General features: G+C 37.9%; 1 protein-coding gene across 3 annotated transcripts in view; it reads left to right on the forward strand.

The window, feature by feature from the left end:
* Positions 1 to 19,021, forward strand: part of UBXN7 (UBX domain protein 7) — a 68,404-nt gene extending 49,383 nt beyond the window's left edge. For all 3 annotated transcript variants that reach the window (XM_079923098.1, XM_079923100.1, XM_079923099.1), the window contains 3 exons: positions 8,596 to 8,989; positions 9,119 to 9,198; positions 10,879 to 19,021. In XM_079923098.1, the coding sequence (XP_079779224.1) occupies positions 8,596 to 8,989; positions 9,119 to 9,198; positions 10,879 to 11,040 (636 nt within the window). In that variant the 3' untranslated portion in view covers positions 11,041 to 19,021. The remainder of the gene's footprint in view (positions 1 to 8,595; positions 8,990 to 9,118; positions 9,199 to 10,878) is intronic.
* Positions 19,022 to 24,325: the final 5,304 nt, after the last annotated feature.

The raw sequence follows: 24,325 nt of genomic DNA on the forward strand, positions 1-24,325 counted from the left end.
TGGCATCTTTAAGATTCTATAAGTATAGTATCATGTCATCTGCAAACAGTGACAGCTTTACTTCTTCTTTTCTGATTTGGATTCCTTTTATTTCTTTTTCTTCTCTGATTGCCGTGCCTAGAACTTCCAAAACTATGTTGAATAACAGTGGTGAGAGTGGATGTCCTTGTCTTGTTCCTGATCTTAGAGGAAATGCTTTCAGTTTTTCACCATTGAGAATGATGTTTGCCTGGGTTTGTCATATATTGCCTTTATTATGTTGAGGTAGGTTCCCTGTATGCCCACTTTCTTGAGAGTTTTTATCATAAATGGGTGTTGAATTGTGTCAAAAGCTTTTTCTGCATCTATTGAGATGATCATATGGTTTTTATTCTTCAGTTTGTTAATAGGGTGTATCACATGGATTGATTTACGTATATTGAAGAAACCTTGCATCCCTGGGATAAATTCCACTTGATCATGGTGTATGATCCTTGTAATGTGTTGTTGGATTCTATTTGCTAGTATTTTGTTGGGGATCTTTGTATCTATATTCATGAGTGATATTGGTCTGTAATTTTCTTTTTTTGTAGTATCTTTGTCTGGTTTTGGTATCAGGGTGATGGTCGCCTCATAGAATGAGTTTGGGAGTGTTCCTGCCTCCACAGTTTTTTGTAAGAGTTTGAGAAGGATGGGTGTTAGCTCTTCTCTAAATGTTTGATAGAATTCACCTGTGAAGCCATCCGGTCCTGGACTTTTGTTTGTTGGAAGATTTTTAATCACAGTTTCAATTTCATTACTTGGGATTGGTCTGTTCATATTTTCTATTTCTTCCTGGTTCAGTCTTGGAAGGTTATACCTTTCTAACAATTTGTCCATTTCTTCCAGGTTGCCCATTTTATTGGCATAGAGTTGCTTGTAGTAGTCTCTTAGCATGCTTTGTATTTCTGCAGTGTCTGTTGTAACTTCTCGTTTTTGATTTCTAATTTTATTGATTTGAGTCTTCTCCTGCTTTTTCTTGATGAGTCTGGGTAATGGTTTATCACTTTTGTTTGTCTTCTCAAAGAACCAGCTTTTAGTTTTATTGATGTTTGCTATTGTTTTCTTGTTTTCTATTTCATTTATTTCTGCTGTGATCTTTATGATTTCTTTCCTTCCACTAACTTTGGGTTTTGTTTGTTCTTATTTCTCTAGTTCTTTTAGGTACAAGGTTAGATTTTTTTATTTGAGATTTTTCTTGTTTCTTGAAGTAGGCTTATATAGCTATAATCTTCCCTCTTAGAACTGCTTTTGCTGCATCCCATAGGTTTTGGATTGTCGTGTTTTCATTGTCAGTTGTCTCTAGGCATTTTTTTATTTCCTCTTTGATTTCTTCAGTGATCTCTTAGTTATTTAGTACCGTATTGTTTAGCCTCCACGTGTTTGTGTTTTTTACTTTTTTTTCCCTGTAATTGATTTCTAATCTCATAGCGTCATGGTCACAAAAGATGCTTGATATGATTTCAATTATCTTAAATTTACTGTGGCTTGATTTGTGACCCAAGATGTGATCTATCCTGGAGAATGTTCCGTGCGCACTTGAGAATAAAGTATAATCTGCTGTTTTTGGATGGAATGTCCTATAAATATCAATTAAGTCCATCTTGTTTAATGTATCATTTAAAGCTTGTGTTTCCTTATTTATTTTCATTTTGGATGATCTGTCCACTGGTGAAAGTGGGGTTTTGAAGTACCCTGCTGTGATTGTGTTACTGTCAATTTCCCCTTTTATGGCTGTTAGTATTTGCCTTATGTATTGAGGTGCTCCTGTGTTGGGTTAATAAATATTTACAATTGTTATATCTTCTTCTTGGATTGATCTCTTGATCATTATGTAGTATCCTTCTTTGTCTCTTGGAATAGTCTTTGATTTAAAGTCTATTTTGTCTGATATGAGAATTACTACTCCAGCTTCCTTTTGATTTCCATTTGCATGGAATATCTTTTTCCATCCCCTCACTTTCAGTCTGTATGTGTCCCTAGGTCTGAAGTGGGTCTTTTGTAGACAGCATATGTACGGGTCTTGTTTTTGTATCCATTCAGCCAGTCTATGTCTTTTGGTTGGAGCATTTAATCCATTACATTTAAGGTAATTATCGATATGTATATTCCTATTACCATTTTTCTATTTGTTTGTGTTTGTTATTGTATGTCTTTTCCTTCTCTTGTGTTTCCTGCCTAGAGAATTTCCTTTAGCATTTGTTGAAGTGCTGGTTTGGTTGTGCTGAATTGTCTTAGGTTTTGCTTGTCTGTAAAGGTTTTAATTTCTCTGTCAAATCTGATTGAGATCCTTGCTGGATAGAGTAATCTTGGTTGTAGGTTTTTCCCTTTCATCACTTTAAATATGTCCTGCCACTCCCTTCTGGCTTGCAGAGGTTCTCCTGAAAGATCAGCTGTTAACCTTATGGGGATTCCCTTGTATGTTATTTGTTGTTTTTCCCTTGCTGCTTTTAATATTTTTTCTTTGTATTTAATTTTTGATAGTTTGATTAATATGTGCCTTGGCGTTGGTCTGTAATTTTGGTCTGATAAATCTCTGATAAATCTCCTTGGATTTATCCTGTATGGGAACTCTGTGCTTTTGGACTTGATTAACTATTTCCTTACCCATATTAGGGAAGTTTTCAACTATAATCTCTTCAAATATTTTCTCAGTCCCTTTCGTTTTCGCTTCTTCTTCTGGGACCCCTATAATTCGAATGCTGGTGCGTTTAATGTTGTCCCAGAGGCCTCTGAGACTGTCCTCAGTTCTTTTCATTCTTTTTTGTTTATTCTGCTCTGAAGTAGTTATTTCCACTATTTTATCTTCCAGGTCACTTATCCATTCTTCTGCCTCAGTTATTCTGTTATTGTTCCCTTCTAGAGAATTTTTAATTTCATTTATTGTGTTGTTTATGATGGTTTGTTTGCTCTTTAGTTCTTCTAGGTCCTTGTTAAATGTTTCTTGTATTTTCTCCATTCTATTTCCAAGAGTTTGGATCATCTTTACTATCATTATTCTGAATTCTTTTTCAGGCAGACTGCCTATTTTCTCTTCATTTGTTAGGTCTGGTGGGTTTTTACCTTGCTCCTTCATCTGCTGTGTGTTTCTTTGTCTTCTCATTTTGCTTAACTTACTGTGTTTGGGGTCTCCTTTTTTCAGGCTGCAGGTTCTTAGTTCCCGTTGTTTTTGGTGTCTGTCCCCAGTGGCTAAGGTTGGTTCAGTGGGTTGTGTAGCCTTCCTGGTGGAGGCGACTAGTGCCTGTATTCTGGTGGATGAGGCTGGATCTTAGCTTTCTGGTGGGCAGGTCCACGTCTGCTGGTGTGTTTTGGGGTGTCTGTGACCTTATTATGATTTTAGGCAGCCTCTCTGCTAATGGGTGGGGTTGTGTTCCTGTCTTGCTAGTTGTTTGGCATAGCGTGTCCAGCACTGTATCTTGCTGGTCGTTGAGTGGAGCTGGTCTTGGCCTTGAGATGGAGATCTCTGGGAGATTTTCGCCATTCGGTATTACGTGGGGCTGGGAGGTCTGTTGTGGACCAGTGTCCTGAATTTGGCTCTCCCACCTCAGAGGCACAGCCCTGATGCCTGGCTGGAGCACCAAGAGCCTGTCATCCCCACGGCTCAGAATAAAAGGGAGAAAGAAAGAAAGAGAGAGAGAGAGAGAGAGAGAGGAAGGAAGGAAAGAAAGAAAGAAAGAAAAGAGAAAGAAAGGAGGGAGGGAGGAAGGAAGAAAGAAAAAGAAAAAGATAAAATTAAAAAGTTATTAAAATAAAAAACAAAAAATTATTATTAAAAATTTTTTAAGTAGTTAAAAACAGAAAGAATGAAGAGAACAACCAAACCAAAAAACAAATCCCCTAATGATAACAAGCACTGAAAACCATACTGAAAAAACAGAAAAAAACCAGACAGAACCCTTGGACAAGTGCTAAAAGCAAAGCTGTACAGACAAAACCACACACAGAAGCATACACATACGTACAGAAAGAGAAAAAGGGGGGGAAATATATATCATTTGCCCCCAAAGTCCACCTCCTCAATTTGGAATGGTTTGTTGTCTATTCAGATATTCCAGAGATGCAGGGTACATTAAGTTGACTGTGGAGATTTAATCCGCTGCTCCTGAGGCTGCTGGGAGAGATTTCCTTTTCTCTTCTTTGTTCGCACAGCTCCTGGGGTTCAGCTTTGGATTTGGCCCCGCCTCTGCGTGTAGGTCGCCTGAGGGCGTCTGTTCTTCACTCAGACAGGACGGGGTTAAAGGAGCAGCTGTTTTGGGGTCTCTGGCTCACTCAGGCCGGGGTGAGGGGGAGGGAGGAGTATGGAGTGCCGGGTGAGCCTGCGGCGGCAGAGGCCAGCATGATGTTGCACCAGTCTGAGGCGCACCGTGCGTTCTCCCGGGGGAGTTGTCCCTGCATCCCGGGACCCTGGCAGTGGCGGGCTGCACAGCTTCCCAGGAGGGGAGGTGTGGATAGTGACCTGTGCCTGCACACAGGCTTCTTGGTGGCTACAGCAGCAGCCTTAGCGTCTCATGCCCGTCTCTGGGGTCCGCGCTGATAGCCACGGCTCGTGCCCGTCTGTGGAGCTCCTTTAAGCAGCGCTCTTAATCCCCAGTCCTCGCGCACCAGGAAACAGAGGCAAGAAAAAGTCTCTTGCCTCTTCTGCAGTTCCAGACCTTTTCCCAGACTCCCTCCTGGCTAGCCGTGGCACACTAGCCCCCTTCAGGCTGTGTTCACGCGGCGAACCCCAGTCCTCTCCCTGGGATCCGACCGAAGCCGGAGCCTCAGCTCCCAGCCCCCGCCCACCCTGGCGGGTGAGCAGCCAAGCCTCTCGGGCTGGTGAGTGCTGACCGGCACCGATCCTCTGTGCGGGAATCTCTCCGCTTTGCCCTCTGCACCCCTATTGCTGCGCTCTCCTCCTTGGCTCCGAAGCTTTCCCCCTCCGCCACCCTCAGTCTTCGCCCATGAAGGGGCTTGTAAGCCTAGTGTGTGGAAACCTTTCCTCCTTCACAGCTCCCTCCCAGAGGTGCAGGTCCTGTCCCTATTCTTTTGTCTCTGTTTTTTTTTTTTTTCTTTTGCCCTACCCAGGTACTTGGGGAGTTTCTTGCCTTTTGGGAGGTCTGAGGTCTTCTACCAGTGTTCAGTAGGTGTTCTGTAGGAATTGTTCCACATGTAGATGTATTTCTGATGTATTTGTGGAGTGGAAGGTAATCTCCATGTCTTACTCGTCTGCCTTCTTGAAGCCTCTCTCAGCTTTCTTTTATACTTCATGCTTTTTGTGTCTTATTTGAGAAATCTTAGCCTAACCCAAGATTTTATCTCATATTTTTTTATAGTTTTAGCTCTTCAGTCAGTGATCCACTTTGAATTAATTTTTGTATATGGTATTAGGGTGGGGTTGAGTTGGGGTTTTTTGTTTGTTTGCCTATGCCTGTATGCTTGTCCCAGCACTATTTGTTGAAAAGATTATCCTTTTCCCATTGAATTGCCTTTGTACCTTTGTCAGAAATTGATCATGGATGTGTGGGTTTATGGCATCTATTCTTTCCAGTGATTGATTTGTCTACCTTTATGTCATTATTTTACTGTCTTAATGATTACTATAGCTTTGTAATAAGTCTTGAAATTGCATGGTGTAAGCCCTTCAACTTTGTTCTTTATAGTTGTTCTGGCTATTTCAGGTCCTTTGCATTTCAGTATAAGTTTTAGAATCAGCTTGTCACTTTCTTCGAGGAAAGCTGCTGGGACTTTGATTGGAATTACATTAGCTCTATGGATCATTTTGGAGAGAATTGACATCTTAGCAGCATTGAGTCTTCATATCCATGGACATGGCATATATCTCTCCATTTATTTAAGCCTTGAATTTCTCTCAGCAATGTTTTGTAGCTTTTGTATATTGACCTTGTAGCCTGCAGCCTTGCTACACTCACTTATTAGGTCTAGTAACTTTTTTGTAGATTTCTTAGAATTTTCTATATACATGGTCATGTTGTCAGCAAATAAAGACTGATGTACTTCTTCCTTTACAATCTCTATTCCTTTTATTTCTTTTTCTTTTTCTTTCCAGTACAAAGTTAAATAGAAATAGTGAGATTAGACATCCTTAACTTGTTTCTGGTGTTGGGGTGAAATTATTCAGTATTTGACCAATAAGTTTGATGTTAGCTATATGTTTCTTATATATATACTTTATCAGATTGAGGAAGTTTCCTTTTATTCCTGATTTGCTGAGGTTTTATGAGAGGTTTTTGTCATGTGATTTTTTGTATCTATTGAAATGATAATATGGTTTTCTTTTTTAGTGAATTCCATTGGTTGGTTTTCTAATGTTAAACCAACCTTACATTCGTGGGCTAAAACCCACTTGGTTATGATGCATTGCTTTTTTATATATTGTTAAGTTTGATATACTAAAATTTTGTCAAGAATTTTTATATCTCTGTTTATGAGGGTTATTGGTTTATAGTTGTTTTTTTTTTTTTTTTTTGTCTTTTGTTTTCCGTGTAAGAGCTTGATCTTGTCTGGCTTTGGTATCAGGTTAATGCTGGCCTCACAATGAACTAGGAAGTATTTCTTCCTCTTTGGTTTTCTGGAAGAGTTTGTGTAGAATTGGTATTATTTCTTCCTTAATAATTGATGACATTTACAAGCGAAGCCACCTGGGCATAGAGTTTTCTTTGTAGGAAGTTTTAAACTACAAATTCAATTTCATTGATAGATATAGGACTATTTGGGTATCTGTTTCTTCTTTATTGAGCTTTAGTAGGTTGTGTCTTTCCAGGGATTTGTCCATTTTACCTGAAGTGTCAAAGATGTAAAGTTGTTCATTGTATTTATTATTCCTTCAATGACGGTGGTATCTGTAGGGATGGCCCTTTTTCCAGTCCTGTAACTGGTAATTTGTGGCTTTTTTTCCCCTGACAGTCTGACTAGAGGCTTATCAAGTTTATTGACTTTTTAAAAACCCAGCTTTGGGTTTCATTGATTTTTCTTTTGTTTCCTAAGTTATTGGTTGATTTCTGTCCTTTTTCCTTCTGCATGGTTTGAGTTTAATTTAATTTTTTTCATATGGGGTACTTTTTAATTTAAGATGGAAATTTAGTTATTAATTTGAGACTTTCTTTTCTAATGTAGGCATTTAGTTCTATACTTTCTCTGTAAGTGCTGCTTTAGTTCCATTCCACAATTTTTTTTAGCTGCAAGGGGAACTGGTAAATAGAATTTTTTAGTGGGACATATTTCATTTATAGACATAATTAGGATTCTGTAAGTAAGGATTCAGAGGAGAAAGAATGTTGGGTAGGAAGCCAGCAGTGTCTACCATGGCAGCAGTCTTTAAAAATCAAGCTACACATTATGCAATATCATTATTATAAACCTGCAGTTCACCTAAGCCATTGCAGGTCACATGGGCACATCTACTTGCTTTTTGTTTTTGTTTTTTTTGGTGGTAAATTAGCCTTAAGTTTCTTTAAAATTTAAAAAAGTTTTTTTGCTATATGATTGGCAGATAGGGAAAGCCAAATTGAGGGTCCTTTAGTTTTTTGTTAGCAACCTAAACTTTTTATGGTGGAAAATTTTTAAGTACAAGGAATTTATTGAGCTTCTGTGTATCCATTAACTGATTTCAATAATTAACAACATGTGGCCAGTCTTATTACAGTTATACCCCATCCTTTGTGCATTATTTTGAATCAAATCTCAGAATTCATTGTTTCATTCATTAAATACTTTGGCATGTATCTTTAAAAGATAAAGGTTCTTTTTATTTTTAAAAAACAGTCATAGTACCATTAACATAACCTCTAAAAATTAACAGTAGTTCCTTTATATTATAAGGTATCCAGTGTTCAATTTTTGGCTATCATAAAAAATTTTTTTTGTATAATTTGTTTTGAGTTAGGATCTAAATAAGTTCCATTCAAGCAATTCATATTTTGTGACTCAATAAGTTTAGTGAAACCTGTGACATTAGAACTTTTCCAAGGCAAAAGCTATTGAAAATTGTTTTTCATGATCACAGTGCAAACCTTCATTGAAATTAAGCTTGGGAAAATATAGTTGTTTTTTCATATTTTTTTTGCGGTGTTTTGTTTTGAATGTTAAAGATCTGACTGTTAGATTTTTTGAAAAATGATCATTACTGAGTTATTGATTGATTGATACCCTTCTGTGCGCCAAAGCAGGGCTAGTTGAAGTATACAATGGTAAGCAAGATAGACATCTTTCTCTGTGTTTAGTCATTTTAAATACTGATGTTTTGGTTTTATATTTGAAATCTTAATTCATGTCTTGTTCTGGGCAAGGAATAAATTGTTTTCTTGATTCCTCTCCCCTACCACCAAATCTTGTGCTTGCAATCATTGTGCCAGATGGTATGACAGTTTTTATTTTTGTTTTTAAAATTCCATTCCAACTTGGCTGTGTAAGACAAAGTTGTTGCCCTCAAATAGCTTAAAATTTAATAGAAGAGATACATCCAGCAGAAAATAATAATGGCAAGCTGTTACATTTCCTGTGCCCTATTTGACTTGATTATTTTTTGGTTTAACTGTTTTCTTTTTCTTTCTACCCATGTTTTATGACTGCATCTTGCAGGAGAGTCTTATAGATGCAAGTGAAGACAGCCAGCTAGAAGCTGCCATCAGAGCCTCCTTGCAGGAGACACATTTTGATTCCACACAGACAAAACAGGATAGCCGCTCAGATGAAGAATCTGAATCTGAACTTTTTTCTGGCAGTGAGGAGTTCATATCCGTTTGTGGCTCTGATGAGGAGGAGGAGATAGAGAATCTTGCCAAGTCTAGAAAGTCTCCCCACAAAGATTTGGGGCATAGAAAAGAGGAGAACAGAAGGTCACTGACTGAGCCCCCTGCCAGAACTGAGCCTGGAACAGCCACAAACCACCAAGGATTGCCAGCGATGGATTCAGAAATATTGGAGATGTCACCTGAAAAATCAGATGGAATAGTGGAGGGCATTGATGTAAATGGTGGGTTACATTTTATATTTCCTTTACTTAATACTTGAATATTACTGAAGGGATTTGTTTATTTGTTTAAATTAGTCTTCTATCTTAAGCAGCTGTATCTCTCTATATATTTTTTAACCCTTCCTTTAGGACCAAAAGCACAGCTGATGTTGCGGTATCCAGATGGAAAAAGGGAACAAATCACTCTTCCAGAGCAAGCTAAACTACTAGTAAGTATATCTAATTGGAAGCATTTACTCGAAGCAGAAAAACTAATTGGCATAATTAGCTTGATGATTCTTTGAAATATGTGTTAGGTCTGACCTCTAACTGGAAACTTCACTGTGGTGAATCTTAATTCCAACTGCTTTATTTCCTTCCCAAATTATCTTGGGCAACTCACATAGTCCATTGTAGCCAAGGCATTTCTGTTCTATGGCTGCATGTAATAGAAACCCAACTGAAATTATTACCTGGAAAAGGGGAGTGGGGTTATTTGAAGACTGTAGAGGGGCCTCCTGGGTTTCCTAGTAGCTGGAACTGCAAAGTAGTTAAGAACCAAGACTATTTTCCTGTGTGTTTCTCTTGTGGGGCCTGTTGGGTTTTCCCCTTGTGATTCTCTACTTCATACCATTCTTCTCTCTGTATTCTGGTGGCTTTTGTTTGCAAAACAGCTTGTACATAGTCTGTCATACCGGTGCTTTGAGGGCCTTTTCCTCCAGAGTCCACAGCTGATGGGCCCTCCCTCCATATTTTTCAACTTCTAGAAAAGAGAATGAGTCTGACTTGCTTAGATTAGCCTATGAATGGATCCTCCTTGAGTCAGGTGTTCATACCTGGCCATTTGCTGTGGCTAAAAATAATTAGAATCTTGAAGACTGTGACTTGAATGCAAGTAGGCTCTGGCCTCTGGTGCTAATATCCAGACTGTCTCCCTAGTCTAGTAATTGGAAAGGAATGGGAGATGAGACAATGAATACAACAAGTATAGACCACTTTTTTGAGAAGGTTGGTTGTGAAGCTAGAGTGGGGAGTGAGCAGTAATCAGAGGGGAAAAGATGATCGAAGGAGAGACTGAGCATGTTTAAGTCTTATGGGAGGTATCTGCAGAGAAGATGTTGAAGATACCTGTAAAAGAGTGGTATTCCGTGGTGGCACAGTTTCTGAGATGACAAGAAGGGATTCAATGCACAGGTGACAAGATAGGATGAACGACATATCTTCCATGATAAATAGAAAGAAGGAAAACTGATAAAATGTTTAAAAATTAGGACAATAGTTTTTTTGTTTTTTTTTAAGGGAACTTTATTTTTATTTATTTATTTATTTATGGCTGCTTTGGGTCTTCATTGCTGCACAGGCTTTCTCTAGTTGTGGTGAGCGGGGGCTACTCTTCATTGTGGTGCGTGGGCTTCTCATTGTGATGGATTCTCTTGTTGCGGAGCACGGGCTCTAGGCACATGGCTTCAGTTGTTGTGGCACAAGGGCTCAGTAGTTGTGGCTTGCGGGCTCTAGAGTACAGGCTCAGTAGTTGTGGCACACAGGTTTAGTTGCTCCGCGGCATGTGGGATCTTCCTGGACCAGGGCTCGAACCCGTGTCCCCTGCATTGTCAGGCAGCTTCTTAACCACTGCACCACCAGGGAAGAAATTGGGTTTGTTTATTGGAGAGACAGTAATAACCCTGTATATTTCAGTATCACTTAATGGCTCTAAATTATTGGGTGCAGGTTTAGTATCTCCCCATCCAGAGGGTTATATTGGCCCTTCCATAAGAGTAAGCTTCAATTATCTGAAAGAATAACTTAAACTTTTATCTGATTTTAAAATGAATGTTATATTTTTAATTCTTCAATATGCTCTTTCTTTTTGTTTCCATCTAACAGCTTTGTCTTTCTGTTATTTTTCATAGGCTTTGGTGAAGCATGTCCAATCTAAAGGATATCCAAATGAACGTTTTGAACTTCTCACCAACTTTCCTCGAAGGAAACTCTCTCATCTGGACTATGATATTACATTACAGGAGGCGGGCCTTTGTCCTCAAGAGACTGTCTTTGTACAGGAAAGAAATTAACATCATGGCCTGACCTCTCTCAGCTTACCCCTTTTTTTCCCTTTTTCTGTGAGATACCATGTCACTGAGTATGTATTTTGGCTCATAGGACCATAGAGCCAAAGTTGGGCAAGCAAGTCACCTGCCTTCTCTTTTATTTCTTGTTCTCTCCTATAATCAGTCTCACATACCCCACCCCACCCCTCTTTTTCTCTCTTCTCCCATTTTCTTCTTTTTCCTACTTTTCTCTCTTTCTTACCTAATCTGGTGACCAAATGGAAGTGTTAGGATAAGACCTCCTAGTACTGGCAGCAGGAAATGTATGTTCCAATAAGTGGTCTCTTACACAGCACTTTTTTGGGATCAAATGATAATGTTACTCCTCAGACTCCTTTGGTAAAGGAATGGCTAGATTCAGAATAAGAGCAGCCTCCTTTTTTTGTAAGCCCCATGTTTAGTAGGGAGAGGAAATTCTCTAACACATGTTTTGTTTTATTATTCATGTAGGAAATAATCGTGTAACAGTGTCCAGGGTTTTGTTTACATGGAAAAAGCGTCCTTTATAATTATTGCTCATCATATTTAAAATTTTTTTCAAAGGATTCCCATCTTCCCAGCTAGAATTGTTTCCATGATATGTGTTATTGACAGAAAGAATGTTAAACTAGGGTGAGTAGCATGGGGTGGCTTTCAATATCCTAGCCTGAGACAGCTTTCTTTATTACTCTATAAACTATCTTGATCCTGCTAGTCCTGGAATGGACATTTCGTGAGCATATTGTGGTGACTGGGATAGGAAGGTGCTTGCTGTTCTTGCCAGTGCAGCATAATAGTTCCTTTGGCCCTTCCATTGTTTGGGTCCACAAGTGATCTGTAGGAAGGCAGATGTTCAATAATCATGAGTACAGTGGCTTGTAGTTGTAACCACTATGGTTATTGATTGTCCTATGTACTTTAAGGCATACTTAATGTATGCCCCAGGGGAAAAAGAAAAGATGCAGCTGAGAGTTGCTAACCATGTTCCTTTGGTTAGAAATAATGATTCATTTTTTACCCTTGGTTGGAACAGTCTCTAAAAGGCTCTGGTGACTGAATGAGCCTAATTCCTCATGCTGTTTCTTGCAAAAGGTATCAAAACTGAAAACCTCTCTAAGTAGAAGACCTTTAAAATCAATTCATAAGACAACATTTAGTAAGGGAGGTGGGGAAGATTACCAGTAATCTTCAGATGTGGGTTTTTTCTGCCAACAAAAGCCACATTCAAATTATAGTTGATGAATGCTTTTTTCAGTATTATTTAGAAGAGGCCATCTTGAATCTATATAATATGATTTGACTTATCAGCTTCACATTATGCTCGATTCTTATTTTGAGCTTTAGAGTCCTCTGAAGGGGTAGTAGTAACTCTGGTGGCAAAAATCAGAACTTTAACTTGTTATAAAACCATAATACAGAATGAACGTATTTTGTCAATTGGGGTTTAGATTGACTGATTCTTCTGCTTGAGGAACATAAATTGCTATTGCTCAGAGACCTTTAGGTTCCCATCTACTTTAAGATCACTCTCTTCGCAACTAGGGGATTAAAAAAAAAAAAACATGCTTGTTTTTGCTAGTACACAATTAGCGAATACAGTTTCTAATGGTTGGACTTTGAGGGACCCTCTCTAAAGAATGAGTTATGTATCTCCTCAAGGAAATCATGGAAAATTCTGTTTATTCTTCAGTGAGTCCTATTGAATTAATGTTCTTACATTTTTTTCTAAGTCTGTGTAAGTGCTTATGTATAAGTATATAATTGTATAAATATTTATAAATATATTTATATAATTACAATTTCATTTATACCTTGAGTCAAAGTTCTCTCTTTAGATTGGTGACTGAGTAATACCACTTCGGTGTTTTTTTCATAGGCTCTCGAGGCTAACTAGCAGCTTCTGATTTAGTGAGGAGGCATGGTTTTCATGTTAATTCCTCAGTTGTATCTCTGAAATTGGATAATATACTTGCTATCTGAAGAAAAGAGCTATATACAAAGGTGCATTAGAGGGTAAAAAAATTGTTGGTTGTAGACAAGGTCAGAAATCTAGAAATTCAGGGAGGCACAGGGTAAGAAATGAGGTTATGCTCAGTGTTGGTGCTGTCATGGCACCTATCTCCACTCGGCAAAGTCACAGCTAAAGTCCAAATCTGTCAAAAATATGAAGTCAAGAATTTTCCCCATAGGATTCTGTTTCATTCTTTTACGTACTAGTTTCTTTTTATAAAACATATCTAGAGAACTTGAGACAACATGTTCGTTAATGATAAGATGTAGTTCTTTCTGATAAGCTCAGCCCTGGCATATCCATTTATGAGAAACCAAAGTGACTTTTTCAACTTCGATTACTGTGAGATGACCACATCAAAGTGATATAAGTAAGCATATCAAAGAGATAGGGCATGAGATACTGATCCAACTTAGATAAAACTGGAGTGTTTAGAGTACAAGATTAGAAGATTTTATTTTATTTTGAGGCAGGAGTGTAATTACCCTGGCCTTGATATAGAGGCCCATGGGGGAGGCATTATGGATTGTACCCAAGAAGAGTATGGATTGTGCTTTGTTCAAGAACTTAATCCACTTAGGTAGTATGTCTTATTTCTTCTGCAAATTCCTTAGCTCTTTGGAGGAGAGGTTTTATTGAATAGATAAAATGAAGTTAGTAAGATAGGTAAAAATAGTCATTCCTTGTAGGTATTGGAAACAGCTTGAGAGAGATCTTAAAAGGTAAGGAGGAAAAGAACAAGATAGACTTTGAGAGTAAATGACAGGAGACAAATATAAAGAGATGAAATGAAAACTAGCAGGGGAAAGGTAACAGGAAGTCTTTTGAATTTGATTTAGGAAGGAACCAGAGAAGAGAACAGCTAAATGAGGGAAGAACAGGGAACTAATTTTGAGTAACTAATGTGCGAAGTACTTTATGTGCATTTTCTCCTTTAATCTCCCTAAGAACTCTACCAAATGGATATTTCCCCCATTTTATAGATAAGGAAGAAAATTGAAGTGCAGAGAACTTGTTCAGGATGTCACAGCTAGTAAGTAAGTGGCAAAATCAAAATTGGCATTCATGCTTTTCACTCCCATGCTGTAGTCTCCTGCAATAGGAATCAATTTGCTCAAAAGGTTATCTTCGCATTGTTTGGCTCTGTTAAGTTATCATTTGATTTTTTTCCTTAAAGCTTGTGAGATTTGTGCTATGCCTATAAATTCTTATTTACACTGTTATTTTGAGGGGCAGATTACTGATTGCTTTTTTAAAATGATACAGTGATGAAAATGTAAGAGGAAAATAACTATGGCATTATTTGCCAAGAAAAAATGGAAAGGATAAAAAAGAATTTTATCAAATTTTTAACCATTTCTCAGAAAAGATACAATTATCTTTTCTATATCCCATCTGTATTAGATTATTGAAACTTCTATGTGTATATTTTTAAATCTCCTATAAAATTCTACTTCCTTGATTCTATAAGTTAACAATTATTTGAGTCCTTAATCAAAGTTGGAAAAATCTTGAAATCCAAGATCTGGTTCCTGCCTGTTTTATCCAGTTGGAGAGACACACTACACTTGAGATAATAGGAGAATATGTAAATGCTTACCTTTTTGAGACTGAACCATAATTACAATAGAAGTTTAGAAAGGGTAAAGAATAGTGTAGGCTTTAGTTAGGAAAATAAAACTGGAAAGTGGCAAACACTGTGGCTCAGATTTTCTTTTGACTTACCTGTATTCTTTAGTTCCACCTTTTGTAACTACTAGATTTAGGGCATGATGTTTTAACAGTAAGGCATAACTAGTACCCAAGTAGGAAAGAATTATTGATTCCAGGATTAAAGATTTTAGCTAGCAGGGATCTCACTTGGATACTTAGGAAAATACCAGAGGGAGCCACTTGCTACTGAAAAGTGAAGGAAAGATTTAATTTCTATACCCAGGTACAAATTAAATGTATAGTACAATATATTATATATGATATGCAGAAAGGGCACTATATGTAGGCAATAAGTGTACTTGGGTAACAGCTCTGCTTCTAATTAACAGAGAACTGGACTAGATCAATAGTTCTTAGTCTGTTCAAGTAAAAGGGCTTGTAATTTTAAAATTCAGCAGTGGTGGGGAGTTGTGGGGTTAAGTATAAATATCATTAATTCCATAAGTGGAGAAAATGTAAATGTGCATATGGAATTGCAGACCTTTTGCAGAAACTCTTGGAACCTACAGATTGTAGACCACTGAATTAGATTATCTCTGAATCCTTTCCACTCCAAAATTTAATGCTTTTAGTCTTTTCCTTTATTTTATATATTATCCCTAGAGTAATTAAAAGTATACTTGTTAATCAGTTCTTGCTTTTTTTTCCTGTGTCCAGGTTTCATTTGCCCAGTAACTTGCTCTACCCTACTGTGATGACTGTAATCTCCAGAAAGGAGAGTATAATAGTTACAGATCTAGTAATGATCTTTTAAACACAATTCATTACTTCTAAAACTTAATGCTGTGTTCCTAATCAGTGTTGAGTATGACTAAAATGTAATGAGAACCAAATATTTCACTGACACCAGAGTTAAATTTTATTTTGTATGTGTACTTAAACAAAGCACTTTACTGGCTGAGCAATTGTTAGGAAATTGATTTGTGTAAGCTGTAGAAGTCACACTTGGTTTTGACAGAAACAAGTGTTTCAAGATCCAATTAGGCCAACTTTTTAAAATATTTCTTATCCCATAGAGTGTATCTCCATGGTGTCATTCTCTCTCTGGCCCTCTTTCATTTGGAGCCAGAGAGAGAGAGTAAATAGTATTCAGTAGTACTACTCAATAGTAAATCATGGGATGGGGGTTGATGAATAAGTAATGTCTTGTGTAAAACTAAATGAGAGTAAGAAGAACCCACCCTTCTGGTGAACATGGCAGTTTTCCAGTAGGACCACTTAAAGACAGCTGTGTACTATGAATATTCAACTTCATTGATTTGCCTTGCTTAGCATTTTAGTTACTGCCTCACCATGCAGTTTAGTATTGCACTGTACACATTTTAGAATGGTGGTAAGAATGTTCTTTAGTACTGAAAATAACCAACAGAGAACACCAAGCCTGACATTGATTTCTCCTGACATGTAGAAATTTGGTATTTCAGTGATGGCTATTTTGGTCTTTGATTCACCTATGTATCAATCCTGCTAGAGAGACAGCTTAGAATCTAGCTTTTTTCAGTAGAGATTATGATGACCTTGGTAGTTTTCCCATGAAGTGATCTCGTGGTTAAATTATTGGATATAATGAGACCCTTAAATTAGAAAATCTTTTAATATAATTTTCTATTTTATTTTTCTATTCTCTTCTTGATTTTTGACATCTTTTCTCAGAAAATGTCTTGATTTTTAATGAAAATTGGCTGTGTTTAAGAAATTCCATTTCTAAATTTTAATATGTAACATTTTTCATTTTTCATAAATTAATAGACAAGGAAAGAATTTGAGGCAAACATCATTTTTATAACTCATTTTCTCTCTACCTAAGAATCCTTATTCCAAATATAGAATAGCTAGCTCCATGATACCCCTCCGCCTTTTTTGGCCTATGGAATGCAGTTGTATTGCTTAGAATCTCAGTCATTCTCATAAACATGATAGTGTTTGGTACAGGCCTTGCTTTGACATATGATCTCAAAGTAGAGTTGAGCAATCTAATATGAACTACTTTAATAAAACATAATTTAGCATTTCTGTATTTTCAAAAGATAACCGGATTTATTTGTAGGATTAGAGATACAAATACCGATGGTAGTATTTTGCCTAAGAACAATCAAATATTAATCTATAAATATGGAAAGCTGCCTTGTTGTATTTAATTCTCTTGCAACAAACAGCAAATTTTTGTTGTTTGCCTAATAGTATTTCCTCTACAGAGATCAAAATGCCCTAAGATTTTATATCCCTTATAAGGTCACTTGGGTTTACAAATTGGAAGAATAAGCTGGACTTAACATAAGAAAAATTTTACCTCCATTAAAAGAAGTTGTTAATCTAACTGGGCCACCATGAATCACTCATTTATTAGACATGGTAAATAAAATGGGAAACATTTCAAATAATTAGATAAATTCTGACCTGGAATTGAATTCTCCCTTCCTTAAAATCTTTTCTATTTGCTTTTTTCATAAACTCAATATGGGCATCTTATCTGATAAGGGAGAAATTCTTGATATGGAGCCATTCCCTGCCATTGTGCTTTTTTCCCCCCTCTGTCAAGGTCACTGACTTTAAGTACATGTCACCAGGATATATTTCAAGTTAATGGCATTGGAATGTTGATGCTCAGTTGGATATCTTTCTGTTTTCAACAAAATGGCTTTATAGTATGCTTTTCTCAAAGCTTCTGTGTTCTTAATAATGGAAAATATCAATAAATGGTGTGATTCAAAATATAAATAGGTTTTTGACACTGATAATCAGATGCTCTTAACAGTAGCTTTTTGATAATTCATTGCCCTGTAAGTTAAACCTCATGTGGAGTGACCATTGCCACCAGAAAATCCCCTCTTACATGCTAATTAGAATGAAAGGAGTATGTGACCTCCACTTTTCAGTTAATGAGTAGGAAGTTTGTAGGGGCTGTTTATCTTACCTGTTGGGGGACTTGGGCCTTGTTACTTTCCTCGGTTTGTCACTTCGGTTTGGAAAGGGTATTTAAAACTTGCTGGGAAACAGACAGTAAAGCTATGAGATAATCCTCTAGTCTTAAATGTAGAGAAATGAGTACCAGTTGATGCTACCACAATACTTAGACTTTGAGGGGCTTCCAGCCAAGCTTTGGCATGAATTTTAGACACAATTTTATTCACTCTTAAGAATCTTTCTTTCTAGAATGGTTTTCCCTTTGATTGTTAACAACTTCTAAGCATCTGGTGTCTTTTTTTTTTTAACTCTTTAAGAAACAAAGTAGGTATTGATTGTTCCATGGAAACACTCAGGAGTGTTTGTAGGCTTCTGTGCATGCTTTGTATGAATTTAGTTTGAACAATGCGTTCTGAATCATCTGGGATGTCCAATTCTGGCATGTCTTCACTAACTGTGTTTTTTAAACATTTTCCATGTCATTTTCCAAACCTCACTTCCCATCTTATTCAGAGAAGTTTAACCAAGGAATGAAATTTGGGGATATGGATGGGGGTGGGTTGGGGGCTTGAGTGAAGTCAACTTAGGGTATTTGCTTTAGTGTTCTCAAGCAGTTTCTCACAGTGTTTAGAAATTCCCTGGGATGTTTGTGTACTCACCTTATTCTGGATAAAGTGGTGGTCTTAGTGAGATTTGCATTCTTAATGCAGGACAGGCTCTAAATTTAATCTGTAGTGTAACTTTGTTATTGAATCCAAGAAGATAATGGACAGAGACAGTGCTTCTATTGTAATGTTTCTGGCAAGTGTTCCCTAAAATGCACATATGTATAGTTCTCAGTTTTCTGGGCTTTAATCCCGTGGTGCTAGGAGATATCATTTATTTCTGCAGTTCTTCTCAAGAGTGGGAAGAAGGCTTTGGGCCGTGTGAGAAAGGGGCAACTGGATCATCCACTAAATTTTTTTGTTCAAGACACACTAGAGACCCTCCTGTATTTCTAGTAAGTGATAATAAAGGTGCTAGGGAAAGCCTTAAATCTGAAGACATATGGAGGCCGTAGAAAATCTAAACTTGTAGGAGGAGAAAAACAAGCCGTTAGATAAAGCAGAGCTGTAACTGCTGGCTAAGACTCAATGGAACTTCCACTTGCTCTAAAACCAGGGAAATCTTAGATAACTGGGTGTGATATATCTATAGATACACATAGTCTATAGGTAAATAATTTCTAAAATGAGGATCTTTCTCTCAGTTGGTGATCCTCTGGTTTTGGCTGTACCAAATTGTGAATATTCTTGCTGTGTTGTACCCAGTTGCTTTATATTGATATTGCAACTTGAATTGGGGAGGGGGGCGGTGGGACATTTGGGGTTGGGGAGGGAGGGAAGTCTTTTGAAGACATCAGCTCACTGTGCTGAGAGAGGGACCAAACTCAAGGAAACCTCTGATCTATAAATTCAACTGCTGCATTTTTTTATAAATACATGTAAATGTCCTGTTGTAATATTTGATCTTGGAAATAAAATCAAAAACTTTTCAGTATTAGTTTTCTTGCATTATTGTTTTTGTGAGGTAAGACTCTGGATACTACTTTTGTTAATACAATTCAGGTTTGCTTGCTTTCATATTCTCATGTTTAGCACACTGTAGTATTTATTGAAAAAGGTTAGTTCATAGTCCGTTTGTCAAGGGTAAATGTTTGTTAGCTTCTTCTCTGCTCTTAGTTAACATGTTGAACGTTCATGATAAATGCTCTATAAATGTTGGTTGAACTATTCATGAAATCACTGGGTTAGCTAGCCTTGTAAGGAAAGTAAGATTCTGTATTTGACATATTGGCAGTTCAAGCAGTGTCTAGTCTTTCAGATCAGCAGTGACTAATGACTAAGGACTCAGCTTAAACAAGTGAAGGAAAAAAAGTAATTACTAAATTAATGGGAGAAAAACCAGGAGTTATGAGAGACCATGATGAGCAAAACAGACACAGCCCCTGCCCTCAAAGAACTTTCTTTTTAGTTAGGAATACAGATAGTAAACAAAAAAATATAGATTTGATTCAAACACTATGAACAAAACTGGAAAAGGAGCCAGTAGAGAATTCTGCTTTAAATAGGATGTTGGGGAGTTAACATTTAGACTGACACCTGAAGGATGAAAAGAAGGTGTCCCATACTAAGAGTAGGAGGAAAACTTCCAAGGAGAACAACAAATGCAGAGGCTGTGGAGCAGGAAAGTTTTTGATGTATCCGAGGTATTGAGAGAAGGCCAACGTGTCTTGCATGTAGTGAGCAAAGGGAGTGGCATAAAATGTGTAAAAGCCAGATCATACAACACCTTATTAGGCCCAGTAAGGAGTTCATATAGTGTTCATATAGAGTATAACAAGAAGCCATTATTGTGTGGAGGGTGGATTGCAAAAGAGCAAGAGTAGAGACTATTGCAATGATCAGGGTACAAAACGGAAATTGCCTGGACCAGCGTCATGGCAATGGAACTGGGAAGTAGTATACAGATTAGAGATGCATTTTAAGGTAGAAATTTAAAGACTTAACTGTTGGATTAGATGTGGGGCAATGAGGGAAGGAGAAATCAAGAATGACTCAAGTTTCATGCAATGAATAGGTATTAGTGTCATTCCTGAGGCAGGAATGGGGGATCAAGCGGATTTGGTGGGATAGAAATCATTTTGGATGTGTTAATTGCAGCACTTCCAAGTGCAGGTGTAGTATAGTAAGTTGGACACGTGATTCTGAAGCTAGGAAGAGAGGTGAACTGGACTTAGAGATTTGAGAAATCATCAGCGCTGTAGATGGAGTTCAGTGCCATGAGAAAGAATGAGGTCACTCAGAAGAAAGTTAAAGAAGAGGGCCCAGAACCCAGGCCTGGAGATCACCAACAGGAAGAGGCCCCGTCTAGGAGGTGAGGCCAGTGAGGGAGAAGAAACACCAGAGTGGGTTGTCAAGGGAGCCAAGAGTGAGAATGTTCAAAAAGCATCTAGTGGCCAACTCTCTAATTCTTCCTAGGGGCCAAGTGTTCATTAGACACAAGAAATCGTTGGAGACCAAGAACAGTTTCAATGTGATGTTGGAGATGGAAGCCTAACTTGAGTGGGTTGAAGTTCGTAATATTTTTATACTGATGAAGAAAAAAGGAAAAAATCCCAAACTTCCTCTTCAGTGGACTGGTATAAATGGCAACTCTTTCAACATCACTTATCTTCCTTTTTTTCTCTCTCCAACTGAGGAAAATGTGCACTCTTGTTTAGTCAGCTGTCAGTCAAAGTTGAAGCCCACCCACGAGGAAGCTGATTAGTCTGTCACTCTTATTTGGGAAACACTGGCCTGATTGTCCTTATCTTTTCCCTTTCCCTCTACCAGTGAATTCCTTTTTCTCAACTTCCTCTATTCCTTGCTCAAATCCCACCTCCAAACCTCTCAATATCCCCCAGAATGGGACATCTGTCTATCCTGTTTTTGCAAGCCTTTCGGCTTTTTTCTCAACTTCCTCTATTCCTTGCTCAAATCCCACCTCCAAACCTCTCAATATCCCCCAGAATGGGACATCTGTCTATCCTGTTTTTGCAAGCCTTTCGGCCATGGGAAGCCTTTTATGGCATTAGGCAAATTGTTTTCCCACCCAGGCCCCATTCTTAATTTGTGCCCACCCTAGACTCCCATTTACTTTTCCCTAGAAATATCACCAACCAAGTGATAACTAGTAGCTATGTCTCCAATAGAGCCAAATTCTGATATTATTAACATATCTGTAAGAAGGTAATGTTTAGTTCTTTCATGGCAGTGACCAGGCCTCTGTGGCCATAGAGGGCTTACCACAGGGGAATGAAGAATTTGACCTAAGCTGGCCTTACTTAGTAAAACTTTATTGCAAGCATATAGTTTCTAAAAGAAGGCTCTTGTTCATCAGATTAATCATTGAATTAATTGTCACAAATTTACCCTAAGGAACAGGACTTAAAGTTGCCCTCACCAGCCCCAACTAAGTTTGGCACTTTAAGGTGTTAAAGCCAAATTCCATCATTTTCCTTTGCCGGGTTATACCTCAGATTGGAATTGCTGGGTCATAGGGTAGGTGAATATTTAGTTTTGGTAAATGATATTGCCAAACATTTAACCAAAGGGGTCCTACTAACTTAACACTCCCACCAGCAATGTTCCAATTGCTTTACATTCTCATCAACATTTTTAATTTAAGCCATTCGGTTATGTGTTTGGTAGTATCTCACTGTGGTTTTAATTTGCATTTTCACGATGAGTTAGAGCTTTTCATATACTTATTGGCCATTTGAGAAGTGCCTGCTCAAGTTGTTTTGCCCAGTTTTTACTGGTTCTTTGTCTTCTTCACTGGTTTGTAAACATTCTTAATTCCAGGCATGAGACACTTGTCAGATATATGTATTATAAATGTTTTCTCCTGTCTATAGTTTGCTTTTTCACTCTCTTAATGTCTTTTTTTTTTTTTTTTGCGGTACGCGGGCCTCTCACCGTTGTGGCCTCTCCCGCCGCAGAGCACAGGCCCCGGCCGCGCAGGCTCAGCGGCCATGGCTCACGCGCCCAGCTGCTTCGCGGCATGTGGGATCTTCCCAGACCAGGGCACGAACCCGAGTCCCCTGCATCGGCAGGTGGACTCTCAACCACTGCGCCACCAGGGAAGCCCTCTTAATGTCTTTTGATGAAGAGTGGTTCTTGATTTTAAGTTCCATTTATCAATCTTTTTCTTTATGGTCCCTGCTTTTTGTGTCCTGTTTGAAAAAATCTTTGCCCACTTCCCACTGCATTTTTATTTACCTATGCTATTTATATGCCTCTTCCCCACAACTGTGAGATCCTTGAGGGTAGAGGCTGCTGTATCTTATTCTGCTCTGTAGACTCAGAATCTAGCATAGAGCTTAGAACATGGTAGGAATTCAGGAATCACTTGATTAATGAATTAATTCATGCACTGGATGGAGTAGCACACATCATCTCTGTGCACAGAGATTTTACTAATGATGCAAACAATAGTGAGAAAACCCTTGATGCATATATATGAGGAATAATTATGTTATTAATATTCTTTTAAACTGTATGTGAGCTGCTTTCTATGTGTGAAATTTCTATGTATGCAGATGTATATGTGCCTGACACAAAAGCTGGTAAACCACTATTGAAAAGTTCATTAAATAGGATCCAGTACAATGAGGTATTACCTCACACCAGTTAGAATGGGCATCATCAGAAAATCTACAAACAATAAATGCTGGAGAGAGTGTGGAGAAAATGGAGCCCTCTTGCACTGTGGGTGGGAATGTAAATTGATACAGCCACTATGGAGAACAGTATGGAGGTTCCTTAAAAAACTAAAAATAGAATTACCATATGACCCACTACTGGGCATATACCCAGAGAAAACCGTAATTCAAAAAGACACGCACCCCAATGTTCATTGCAGCACTATTTACAATAGCCAGGTTATGGAAGCAACCTAAATGCCCATCGACAGATGAATGGATAAAGAAGATGTGGTACATATATACAATGGAATATTACTCAGCCATAAAAAGGAACGAAATTGGGTCATTTGTAGAGACGTGGATGGATCTAGAGACTGCCATACAGTGTGAAGTAAGTCAGAAAGAGAAAAAACAAATATTGTATATTAACGCATATATGTGGAACCTAGAAAAATGGTACAGATGAACTGGTTTTCAGGGCAGAAATAGAGACACAGATGTAGAGAACAAACGTATGGACACCAAGGGGGGAAAGTGGCAGGAGGGGTGGTGGTGGTGTGATGAATTGGGAGGTTGGGATTGACATGTATACACTGATGTGTATAAAATGGGTGACTAATAAGAACCTGCTGTATAAAAAATAAATAAAATGAAATTCAAAAAAAAAAATAGGATCCAGTTTCCATTTTCATCGTAAAAGGGAATCATTTAGAGCCCAATTGAATTCTTGTATCTCCCCAGAGAACTGAATTTTGATAGAGGATACTAGGCGAGGGCTCACAAGCTTTCTATTAAGAAGAAACGTTTATTCACCTTATAAAACACATTTACAAACTATCTCATTAGATCCTTACAACAGACCTAAAGCAAGTAAAATAAATACTAGGTTAGCTTCATCATGCAGATAAAGAGATTATAGCCCAGAGAAATTTGACTGGCTCAGAGTAACAGTGAGTGAGGTTGAAAGAAAATGATCCTATGTCATCTAACTCTACACTCTATACAGCCCCACATATTGATGCTTGAGATATTTTTTTTTCCCAGCCCAGATTCCAACTATCTGTTTGGAGGCAGTACTATGGTGGTTTGGCACCTAGGAGACCTGGGTCTCAATTTCTGCTACAAATACCTATTAGCTATGTGAACTTGGGTAGTTCACTGAGCCTCAGTAATAATAATCTGCTCATTTGTAAAATAATGCCTACCTCACAAGTTTATTTTGAGAATTAAATAAGATGCTAGATGCCTCTCCTGGGTTAGTCCTCTCTTTTATTTCTTCTCAGCTTAGCAAAAAGGATTTTATTTGCAGTGTCTGTTAGAACAGTTCTTAATTAGGCAATTAGAATGGTTTGATGACAGAATGCCAGATATCACTCAGATTTTAGAAGGTATTTCTGTTCCCAACTCAATGGCTT

Source organism: Stenella coeruleoalba (assembly GCF_951394435.1).
Source record: "Stenella coeruleoalba genome assembly, chromosome: 5".
Taxonomy (NCBI): Eukaryota; Metazoa; Chordata; class Mammalia; order Artiodactyla; family Delphinidae; genus Stenella; species Stenella coeruleoalba.